At 32.2% G+C, this 12,831-nt stretch overlaps 1 protein-coding gene across 4 annotated transcripts in view; it reads left to right on the top strand.

Moving 5' to 3' along the window:
- Positions 1-12,831, top strand: part of LOC118190930 (XK-related protein 6-like) — a 60,272-nt gene that overhangs the window by 28,569 nt on the left and 18,872 nt on the right. For 3 of the 4 annotated variants that reach the window (XM_085824854.1, XM_085824853.1, XM_085824851.1), the window contains exons 2-4: positions 3,011-3,104; positions 5,174-5,606; positions 10,115-10,314. In XM_085824854.1, the coding sequence (XP_085680980.1) occupies positions 5,191-5,606; positions 10,115-10,314 (616 nt within the window). In that variant the 5' untranslated portion in view covers positions 3,011-3,104; positions 5,174-5,190. The remainder of the gene's footprint in view (positions 1-3,010; positions 3,105-5,173; positions 5,607-10,114; positions 10,315-12,831) is intronic. The other variant, XM_085824852.1, reaches the window with a different exon arrangement.

The following is a 12,831-nucleotide window of genomic DNA, read 5'->3' as shown; positions in this document are numbered from 1 at the left end:
AAGCTCTGCAAGTGGCAGATGTTAAAGATTTGAAAAGCTCTCTAGTGTACACCATGAAATTCGAGGCTACTCAGCAACCAACTCGTAGAGATCGCTATCCAGTCAGAGCAGTGCGAGTCCACGAGCCAGTGGATCAATTGATGGCTCATTTACATGATTTAGCCAGAGAAGTCAACGCTTTGATACGGAGTAGTAAGGAGAACAAAGTGGCTCTAAGGTGTTGGAAATGTGGTACTGAAAGGCACATACGACAGCATTGCAGAACATTCCAGGGCACGGATAATAAAGTGGATGACTTGATAAGACCAGTGAATGCCTTGAGACGGAATACTGGTGAGAATAAACCAACCCTAAAGTATTGGAGCTTCAGTGTTGAAGGCCACATATGAAGGAACAGCAGAACATCCCAGAGCATGGAAAATAAGAGAGGTGGGTCAAACAGACAGTTAAATGTCATGGGACAGAAAAAGATTGACAAGAAACTAAAGTGCTGGAACTGTGGAACTGAAGGCCACGTGCCAAGAAACTGCAGAACACCCCGGATCACGGAAATTGAGACCATTTCCTAGCAACGATGGAGGAAACAAATGAATGACCATATCGAGGAACGGAGGTGGCAGAAAATGAAAAACCTTGTTTTAAAGCACTCAAGATTTCTACAGTGAGTGGCAACAGCAACGGACTGTCCATCAAGGGGCATATCCATGGAGTTCCTTGCAATATGATCATTGACACAGGAGCTAATGTTACCATCATTCGGAGAGATGTAGCTCAACAGTTTAAAGATAAACTTATTTGGACGCCATCCTGTGTTACCCTTCAGACTGCATCTGGTGATAAGATCAACATAGCTGGGAAGTTAAACGTGAACATCACGTTCGGAAATGCTGCCTACCATTACACAGCATATGTGGCGGATATTACAGATCCATGAATACTCGGATTGGACTTCTTAAGGGAATACAATTTTTCCTTAGACTTCAAAAACAACAAGTTGTTGACTATCCATCCTGAAAAGGGATCATTGCCTGGAAATGCCGACGTCTCATGTAAAGGACCCTACTCAGACAGCTGCCGAAATCATACTAGGGTCAGAGAGAAATGTCAGACTACCAGTTATTCTCCATCCCAGATGCTATTCGGTCGAGACCTTCATCTGCCTTGTGATTGCCTGTTTGTTTACCCTACGGATGCACCTTCATCACCTGAGGAATACAAGTTGTCCAGGCCCGGTTTGAAGTCACGCACTGTTCCGCACAAAAGCGAGTCAACTTGGCGAAGGAGAAAGTGAAGATCAGATATGACAAGAGAGCTACTGGACACAGATTAAACGAAGAAGACAAAGTGTTGTTGTGGAACATGTTTCGACGAAAAGGAGTCGGGTACACAGTCCTAAAAAGGCTAGAGGATTTTGGCTTCCCTGCTCCAGGAACTTAAGCCCACTACAGGTCTACTCCCCCTTTGGGCATGTCGTGGAGGTTCAACCTCCACTATTACCCTCCAGGAGAGCAGCGCACCTGGGGACAGGCCCCAGGCAGCACCGGTCGTCTAATGCTCCTACCAGTCGCTTGGGCGAGCCTGTCGCAGCGGGACATTACCCAGTGACCCCAGGGGAGACCCCCGGGTTACTAGAACCACGCCGCACTAGGACGTGCCAGACTCCGGGGCCGACCAATAAGTGACCTTTCCCAGAGCCTTCAGAACCACCAAGTTCATAAATTTTATACCCCCGTGGCCGAGACTGCCTAGGTACAGATCCTAGCCAGTAGCTTCGCAGAGTTCTCTACGTCGAACCCCGGGGATCTCCTAAAAAGGCTGAATGACGTCATGGTTCAGATCAGTAAGTCTTTGAACTCTAAACCTAAAGTCATTCATTACGACAGGTTAGCTCATTACTATGGCCATAGTACATAGTGTAAATAATTGTAAATAGTGTAAGACCATGGTCCTTTTTGTTTCTAAATGTGTATTTAGTATTTGTTTTGTATTTTGTATTTAATTTGTATTTAGTATTCGATAGCATTTGATTTGTTTAAAGTTAGTTATTGCATTTATTGTTCATGTTGTTTGTTATTGTAATGTAATACTTAGTATTACATTTATGCCTTAGTTGTAAGTTTGGCTTCCTGTCCAGGGATTGTACTGCCTGGGATGTGCAGTCCTTGGGAAGGGGCAGTGTTACGGATTTGGTATTTAAATAGCTAATGTTAGTTGAATTATAAGTTAAATTGTTGTATTCCCCGTGCAGTGCAGCGAGTGATGATTATTAAAGGAAAGCTAAGCCGGAAAATTAAAAATACAAGAGCACGTGCATTTAACATTTAATAAATAAATATCTCTTTTTAATTTCGAGAAAGTTCCAGAAAATTCTTGCGCGCTATTTAAAATTTTATAAAAGGAGGAAAACCTCTCAATTCATTTTTATTTTAGTTAGCATGGTGTTGATTTAAGAGTTTGTTTTAGAAAACTGCTCTTGTTGACTGCAGCGAATTTGTGGATTAGCTTTCTTTAGCTGTTTTGAATTAAGTTCTCTTGAACATTTGAGTAGTTAAAAGATAACTACTGTGAGATATTGTAATACTGCATGAATATCTGAGGAAATTTAAGCATTTTTGCTTGGATAATAATAGATTTTGTTCATTTTTCATCGGACTTGCGCATTCATTTCATAACGAACCCGTATACATGCAACAATATGCTTTAAAAGGAGAACTTTATATCTAAATTATTTCTATAAAATAAAAGAGTCTTGTGGATACTCCTTTTGTGTAATATCTGTTTTTGTACATTTAGGATGTTTGAAAATGAACATTACATTTACTGTTTTAATAATTATACGTAGACTTTCTTAAAAAAAAAAAAAAAAATTATGGGAAAGGTCCCAGTATTATGTATAATATTTTTTTATGATGCTTAAAAGTATTTTTATATATAGTTTATATTTATTTTCTCTGAAAAATATTATTTTAGAAAAGTATAATAACTATGTTCATCTCTAATCCATTTATAGTTTGTTTAACAAACTAAAAGAAGAAGTACTCTTTAAACTTTGAAAATGACTGATGAAAATATTTCCAACTTTTCTAAACACTGTGATTCTTAAGGTAAAATTATCTTTCAAATTTGTTATTTCTGTATTGTTTTAAAAAAATAAAAAAAAAAAAAAAAGTTTGTACTTGAATGCAATAGTACTTTAATTTTCAAGTGCTTATTTTAAGTTTCTATACTGTAACTGTACTGTAATTTTAAATTTCTGTTCTTTACTGTATTTTTAAGATTTAAAGCTAGGCCAAAAAAAAATTAATGGGGATTTTGAATAAAATTGTAGTAATTTCGTGGGTGATCAGGCATTGATTTCTTTTTGGTTCTGATAATTTATTCAAACTGCATACCAAACTAAGATTGCTGTTTTCCTCTCTCTCTCTCTCTCTCTCTCTCTCTTTTTTTTTTTTTTTTTTTTTTTTGAGGGCCTAACTTTAAATTTTACAGTAGCATATTTATAGCTTCCCTTTCAGTTACTACTGCAATACGCATACTAAACTGCAGTTACTACCCAATACGCATACTAAACTGCAATAAAAATTAAGCATATTGCTTGCTTAGATATGTTATCAGGACCATATTCAGAAATGTGTGTATGTATGTATGCATGTATGTGTTCATGTATGCATGAACAAATGTATGTGTGTATACATATACACATATATGCACATACGTACATTTACACAAACATTTTTTAATCCAATCCCAATAACAGAGCAGTACCCTTGTTTATTTCAGGCTATGCTAAATTGGAAGCAGAGAATTTTAATAAATTTTAGGTTCTTTCTGATTATCTGCATTCCTGCCGAAAAGTCACAGAAAAGTATTCATGAGGCAAAGCACTATACTGCCAAAATAGTTATGTGATGACCCACAATACATTTATGTAGCTACTCGGGTATCTGTATAATACACATCTGTTTAATCGGTATGCCGTGTTGAATTGAACGGATGCCAAGTTTGTGCAGTTCTGTGTAATGATATTATGTAAGCAGAAACTAATCGCTAAGTTATAGGAAGAACAAAATTACAAAAGAAGGATTTTTTGAAAAAGGATCTTATTACCAGTCTTTTTCTTTTACTTTTATTAATTGATTGTTCTCATATAGAAATCTTAGTACGCTACCGTTTGAAAATGGCCAACCATTTGTGACTGTTGACCATCTCGCTAATGGACACAATGTGTGTTAAGATAATTTTTTGGGCATTAGGAAGCCTGGTGAAAAATTAGTCACCAACGAATTTATGAATACTCTCCAAAATTGGCAAGGAGTGTGCGACTTTTTGGTGAGGTGCGTATAATCAGAAGGTACCAGATTTTATGCAAGAAAAGTTTGTAATTTACATTCCATTCAATTTTTGTTATTCAGTCTTTTTGTTCAAATGTAGTAAATATGTTTTGTCTAAGTGGCAGAACTAAAATTAGTATTATGTGAATTAAAAATCTTTCAGGGAATTGTCGCTATTATTTCAGAATATAATAAAATTTTGTCTTTGAGTAACATTTATGCCATGTTACATGAGCTCAATATACATTTCTGATGAGAGTTAAATATTCTTTCATTGTTGTTTTCAAAATCTTTATATTTGTGAGAATTTTTATGGTTGAATGTACTTGGTAAAGATTGCTCAAAAAGTATTTAAAAAAAAAAAATATTGGTACTTATCAGTTATACAGGTGGTTATTTTCTTGGTGATTATTTTTTGGTTCCCAAAACTTTTTTAGTGATAAAACTTCTCTTGCAACATTTTGTTAATCCTAGTGCATATTTCTAGTTATTTAGTCTGTAAAAGGATCATCCATGGCTACAGTGGTTTACATTCATATTCTGATCTTTCCGTACATCAGTTTTGCTTGCTACATTTTCTTCATTTCATTAGCTAAGCATTTAATTAATAATGACAAGCAAGTACTTACAAAATTTTCTCTGGTGGAACCAAGAAGTATAGGTAATGTGATGTAATATACGAGTATCTTTCAGGAGTTTGATAAAGTTATCAAGTAACCAAAAGTTCACAGGAAACATTTTATTGCCAAAAAAGGTCAAGAAAATATTAACTGGGATAACTGATAGGTGCTAATACATTCTTATATGAAAAAAATTAGTTTAAAAAGAATTTTTTTTCCTAGGTATAATTTATTGCAAGATGAACAATAGCGATTCTCCTGATCATATTGAATATATTCGTACTGAAGTGGAAGGCAAAGGATGGATTAATGAAGAAATACAAGAACTTAATTCTTCTCTGAAAATCTGTTGTATACCTTTACCAAGAAGGTTTTTTTTGTTTGTTAAATATATTGCTCCTACACTCATATTACTTGTCAGTTTTGCTGCTGATATCTTTAGTGGAGTTGCTGTTTCAGTTAGGCATTATCGTGATGGCCACATTTGGTGGTTTAGCTTAACTGTTGTCTTTATCTCTGCTCCAGCTGTTATGTTTATAGCTCATGCAATATTGCAAACCATCACTAATCCAGATATTCAACTGTCTAAAAAATTATTATGGGTTGTTCTTTATATCTGCACTGGAGGAGGCTTTCTGCTATGGCCCTTGTGGAGGTAAGTCATTTTCTTTATATATGCCAACATTTACTTAAACCTATCTTCGTTTTAAAAAGTTTTACAAAACTAAAAGACATGTTATCCATGTCTAGAAAGTAAACTCAAGATTGTATTATGACAGGAAAAAAATATAAAGATAGTAGTACATTAAAAATTGCATATAATATTTATGCATAGTTGGATCCAAGAGTTTTGAGACTTAGTGTGTTATTTCTTGCTCTGAATAATTTAAAATACTGATAAGCAGTAACTTTTAAAATAATCCTTATATGTGAAAATGTATTGTGGCCAAAGAGTTGCATTCAATAGTTTTTTGAAATTTTCCATGATCAACCATTTAATGTGGCTTTTACTTCATTTATTGATATAAATTAGTGTCCCTATTGGCTTTATTTCATCAACAGATAAAGGGAAAGCTGGATTGGGTAAGTAGTTGGAATAGGGAAGCACTTTAGTGTGATTTCTGGAGAAAAACTTTGCTACCATTTGAGATCAGTGTTAAACTGTATCATGGGAAGGTACTGTTATTTATTTTCCCACATCTGTATCCATTGGAGATATTGGAATATGAAAGCACTTTAGTATGATTTCTGGAGAAAAACTTTGCTACCATTTGGGATCAGTGTTAAACTGTATCATGGGGAAGGTACTGTTATTTATTTTCCCCACATCTCTATCCATTGGAGATTAACAGTTTTCCATAAATGAAGTAATGTGTATAGATAATGCTTGTTCTTTACTCATATTTCCACAGTAATAAATTCTGAGTTGAGAGTGTCGTGAGAGTAGAGGAAAAAAAACCCTCTAGCATGACTTCATGAATATTATAATGTCAAAAAGTTATTTTGATCACACTGAAAAATGTTATTTCCTTGTTAGTAACATACTTTGAATAGGAAGTAAGTTCCACTAAGTTTTATCATCTGTGGTAATTTTATCCACAAAAAAGTTTTCACTATAAGCATTGTCAATTAATGTATCTGAAATTAAAATCCATTTCTGTTCTTTTATATGGAGGTCAAAAAGTAAGAGATATATATGTGTGTTAAGATCCTTTGTCAAGGTATATTGAATGATGACCTACTAAGTAAATTGCCATAATTATTTCCTTAATTGGTGCAGTCTCAGATTGACCAAAATGCTCAATATTCAATAAATTATCTGTACTCTATGAAATACTAATAGACCTTAAACCACAAAACTGCGGATTCATTGTACATCTTTGTAAACATTTTTAAAATCTCTGCCGCTATTTAACACAAGGCCTGAGAAAATTTAATGTTGTAACATTGTTCTTGAAAATGTGTGATCGTTGAATCACGGAACAAAGGTGACTAATTACAGAATAGTACATCTCTATGCGCTGTTCAATTATTTTCCATGGGAAATAGGCTCCTGACTTTAATCTTTATAATTACAACTGCATTTCTTTAAATAATTTTAATTTAAAAATAATCTTTATTAAAGCTCGTAGTAAGCATAAACAATTCTTTAGAACAACAAAATTTAATAATCTTTCTATTGCCATTCCAAAAAATGTTTTAATTTCAGACTTCTTTATCGGAACTTTTAGGGTGCTACTTTGGTAGACGGTTGCACGGATTTTGGTGAGATTTTTTTTGACGAGTAATACGACTTATGGTAAACCCATTGCTGGATAAGTTATTTATGGTAACCAATACTTTGTTGTCATTTTCTTTAAAAAATAACGCGTTTTATTATGCATAAATTCTGTGTTTTAAATATTATTTATGGCTTCTAAATATTAAAAATCAATTTAATTTTGCAATTTCATTTGAAATAAAAATTTTGTTGTTTATAATATTTTATATAATTTTATGTTGTGGGTGATGTAATCAATGACGTCACCTTACTTAAAACGTAATTGGTTTTATTAATATCTATAAATTTAATCTAAAGTTTTAAACATTATTTATGGCTGTTAAATATTAAAATACAATTTAATTTTGCATTTGTTTTAAAAATGATTTTATTGTGAATGATTATTTAAATAATTTTAATTCTATGCGTAATGTAATCAGCTCCTTTATTGGTTACTGAATATTTGTGTATTACCGCACCATTTTAAAATTTTATTATTCATCTCCTCGAATTCTTCAGATTTCAAACAGAATGGATATGTCCGTTTCGAAGATGAATGTTGTTATTAGTAATTACCAAGAATTATTGGTATTGGAATAAAAAAATTGCCCTTGAGACCTTATTTTGGCCAACTTGGCTTTCCTGATCAAAGATTTATTTATAAATTGTTAATAGCATCAGAGGAAATTTATTTTAAATTTTTGGAGAAAACCTCGCTAATTGCTTCTCCAATGAAGTGCAAGAGATGTAAATCACAGATGAAGATCTCTCTCTCTCTTTTTTTTTTTTTTTTTTTCCCCTGGTACTTATCACTATACGGCAGGTAAAATACTTAAAAAAAATGTAAGTACATAATTTTCTTTTACTTTATAATTGTATACTTCAACTTTTATTAAAAAATTAATACAATGTTTTCAAAAATTCCTGAGATATTTATTGCCACATATGTTTTAATGTTAACTAATTAAATCCTATAAAACTTATTTTAAAGTATTTAAGTAATATTTTAATTCTTTTAAACGTTGGTATGATGTTTTTAATTCAATATTCAATTTAAGCAATATTTTAATCCAATTAAACGTTGGCGCAATGTTTTTATAGCGGTTTTTTATTCTGTTATATGAAAGTAATAATTTAACCTTACTTTAGCATTTTATACTCTTAGTAAATGTATTTATTTACATTTACCAGCCATCTTAAAAAACAACGTTTTCAACAAAAAATTAATTCATTATTTTTAACGATATCTATTTTTTTAAAGTTTCTTTACTATATGAGTAAAATAGGTAAAAACAGCATTTTTCAAGATGGCTGATGACTATAAAAACCGCACCAACAATTGCCAAAAATCCATGCAACCATCTACCAAAGTAGCACCCTAATTTGTACTCCACGATCTGTGATTAGGTGACATGGTGTATCAAATCTTGAAATCCACTTAGAATTAAATGCTTTTGCAACTGTGTCTGCTGAAATGTTGTTAAGCGGAATCACTTCCATCCAGTTAGAGTACCGGTCAATGCAAGTAAGACAGTAAGTAATTCCCATTTGATAGCGGTATGGGTCCAGTGAGATCAATATGCACATCACAAAATCTTTCTGAAGGCAGTTGAAAATCACCAAAACTTCGCTTTGTGTGTTCATTAATTTTGCTTTTTTGGCAAGCTTTGCAGGATAGAGTCCAAAGCTGCACATCTTTGCAGATACTTCGCGAAATAAATTTAGATGATATGAGCTTTACAGATGACTTAATGCCAGGATGGGCTGCATTATACATTTGATGAAATATTTTCTTGCAATAACTGTCAGAAATATATGGTCTGATATTATTTGATGAAATTTCACACCACAAAGACTTCCCAGAAGGTAGCGGATGCTGCTTGACTTCAAATTAATTAGTCTTTATAATTGGAACTCCGTTTCTTTAAATAATTTTAATTCAAAAATAATCTTTATTAAAGCTCTTAGCAAGCATAAACAGTTCTTTAGAACAACAAAATTGAGTAATCTTTTCGCTGCCATTCCAAAAACAACAAATAAAACAATATTAACCATTATTTAAAATTTCTGTACAAGTTCAAGCCACAAGTCCTCGTGTACTTTGCCATGCTCAAATAACCTACCTTCCGGTTATTAAAATTTATTTTCTGCTAAATATTTATGTGCTACTAATTTTATACTTTTAAAATAATTTTTGCTATCAAGTTTTTCGTATAAATGATGAACTTAGTCTTTCACTGTACATTTTGTAAACATAGCTTTTCTATTTTTTAATATGTTTTAAAGTATGAAGATATAAACAGCTGTATGTGTTCATTAAATATTTCTTTCCTTTTTTAGTCAGATTGAGCAGCTGTTGCATAGCATTTAAGCAATGTAAAATCTTTGAAGTGTAAAATACTTAATTTATGTGCATATGTATATTTAATTGTAAATTTTAAAAATGTGCAATTTTTTTATTTTAAAATCATTTTAACAATATAAAAAGCAGATTCAAACAAAATTTTGTAGACTACAGAATTACTATATGAAAAATTAAATTTACAAGTGTACCTTGTGTACTCCAGAGTTTAAAAAAAAAAAAAATCCTAAAAATTAGAATGCAGATAAGAACAATCAAAGTAAGCATCTTGCTTTGTTTATTCTTATTTGCACCTAAATTTTCAGCAGTTTATTTTGTAAAATTAATAAATTTGGTTAAATCCTAGCTGCAATTTCATTATATATTTAAATTTTTAAGCTATAATGTCACACAGTTACATTATGTTAATTAAACTGAGATATGATATCTGTCAGTTAACTGTAGTCTGAACTTGAAATTTAGTGAGTGCATAATATTCTGTGTTAATATTTTGTTAAATAAGTTTAGCTTTATAATTTTAAGGAGCATCCTTTCATTCTAGTTATGTGAAGAAGTTAGTTTATGCAATAAGGGCATTTGCTGATGAAGAAAATAGTATGATACATTTGGAAAAGTTCCATAGCATTGGAGCAATAGGTGACAATATGCATAAAATGCTCAAAGCTTTTCTTCAGTCGGCACCTCAGTTATTATTACAACTGTATATCTTACTCTCTTTTCCTAAACAAGATAGCCATACAGGTGGGTAATTTTCTGTTGAATTATCCAAATTATCTTATGAAGGGAAAAGTTTTACATGTTTAAAACTGAAAATACCTGATTTCTAGCTTAAAATGTTATATATAGTTTTATAACATATTTCCTTGTTATAGTTTAAATAAACATCTCAGAGCCAATAATTAGGATAACCATGTGTGATTAACACCACTTTATTATCAAACCCACATAATATAAAAGAGATTTGAAGCTACATTGCTCATGCAAAGTCCAGTCCAACTCTTAACCGAATATTCATTTCGTTGCATGACCTGTAAAACCAAAGAAAGTTTATATTTGGATTAATCATACAGCATGTGATCTAGAGCAAGTTCTCTGTTTGAATAAAAATTATGCGCGACATTTGTTGATGGTCCAGATTCTAATCTGAATTTATCCTCAGCTTTTAAAGGAACTATTTCTTAGTGTTTGTTCCTTTTTTCGTCAATAGATCGCACCTGCAGATATGATTTTGTTTTGTTGTCGAAACTTTCTTGAATTTTCTAGTCTATTGTTTTTACTGGTATCTCGAAGCACAAGTTTATCGTTCATCATTTTTACTCTTGCAGCTGAAGCAGAAGGTTCTGCAGTAAAACTTTTAAAACTAGTACAGTCAAAAGTCGTTAATTCGGACACCCATAATCCAGAATGATCTATAATCCGGACCTCAAAGCTAAAAACTAAAATGCCGCGTTGACACATGCGCATAGGTGTTTACGCGTGCGCATAAGCTTTTTACCACTGTGCATATGTGTGTGCGCAAGAGCAGAATACGTTTTTGTGTGCACGTTTTATGTATAACGGACAGCATAATCTAAAATTATCTAATTATCTATTTCAGCTAATGTTGATGATTGCGTTGTTCCTTAATCTTCGAATTGGAGCCGGATTATTATTTTTTGCAGACTGTAAGAGCAATTTTAGAAAAGTAAACTTGAACTTTCGATTATGTCAAATAGAATTTCCGATTCTGGAGCTCCCAAAGGATCGTACAAAACGAAAGTATGTTTCGATGTCCATCAAACAAAAAGTGAAATTGCTGCAAAAAATGGATAAAGACATGAAGAATGTGACAGAGAGGTTAGTGAAAACGAAAAAATTTCGATTGACAAGTTAGTCGGTATTCTCGACACAACAATTAACGGGACTTGAACAGCGGAACTTTGTAACTGAACAAGAAATTGTGTCTGTTTATAGAATTAAAGAGAAAGTATTATCTTTACGGCTGCCAATATGCGTGTGCGCATGTGCAAAATACGTTTACGAATGCGTGTTTAATGTATAACAGACAGTATAAGCTAAGCTAAAATTATCTAATTCAGTTAATGTTGCAGATTGCGTTGTTCCTTAATCTTCGAATTGGATCTGGCTTATTATTTTTTGCAGACTGTTAGAGCAATTTTATAAAAGTAAGCTTGAACTTCCGATTATGTCATATAGAATTTCTGATATATATTTACTAATATGTAAAGTATCCACAAAACGAAAGTATGTTTCGACAATTAACAATTCGAATTAAACAAAAAGTGGAATTGCTGCAAAAAAGGGATAAAGGCATATCCTTTGTTTATCTAACCATTCCGAAATCTGTTTATCAATTTCACGCTGCTCTGTGTGTTTGGGGGGGGGACCTCGTGGCACGCAATGAACTGGAAGTTGATCTGTCAGCACTATCCTTATCTTCAGCGCAGATGTTTTTATTTTATTTGGCTTATAATTCTTTACTAAATGTAGTATTTCATCTTGATGTACTCCGTCTTTGATACGATTTAAATCAAATTCCTCGTCATTATAATTCGCTTCCGATAGCGAAGAAAGTGACCCAGAGTTTTTTGAAAACGAAAAAAATTTCAATTGACAAATTAGTCGGTATTCTCGACACAGCAATTATAGGACTTGAACAGCGGAACTATGTAACTGAACAAGAAATTATGTCTGTTTATAGAATTAAAGAGAGAGTATTATCACATAAAAAATGAAGCAACTTAACAACTTACATTGAAAGAAATGTTTAATAAAGTAAACAAATAAATATTAAGCTTTTTTTTTTTTAAAATTTTTTTTTAATTGTTCTTTATTTCATAAATTACGGTTTCATATTTTTAATTTTATAATTTCTGCATGCCATCTTACCAGATTTAAACTAATGATCTATAATCCGGAATCGCCGAAGTCCCGACGAGTCCGGATTAATAACTTTTGACTGTATATTAAAGTTATATACATGTATAGCAAACCCTTTCTAAAATGTTTATTCACAGTTTCTGATAATTTTGATTTTCTATGGTTTTCTAAAGAGCTTATAGTTAGCATGTATATTTCTTTGTATTCAAGAAAATACTTTCAGGAGCTTCAAGTGTAGCTGTGAGAAGACTGATAATACTTTATTAGCGTCTCAAATACACAAAATAAAAAAGGAACTTTTTCTACTAAACTGATAGATAATAAAATCATTCGTTTTCATATAGATAGCACATCATGTTTAATCTCTATACATGTTTA

Source organism: Stegodyphus dumicola, chromosome 10 (assembly GCF_044657685.1).
Source record: "Stegodyphus dumicola isolate Sdum_Otavi_A_Nest chromosome 10, ASM4465768v1".
Taxonomy (NCBI): domain Eukaryota; kingdom Metazoa; phylum Arthropoda; class Arachnida; order Araneae; family Eresidae; genus Stegodyphus; species Stegodyphus dumicola.
Note: the sequence above shows the minus strand (reverse complement) of the source record. Positions and strands in the feature narration are given on the sequence as shown.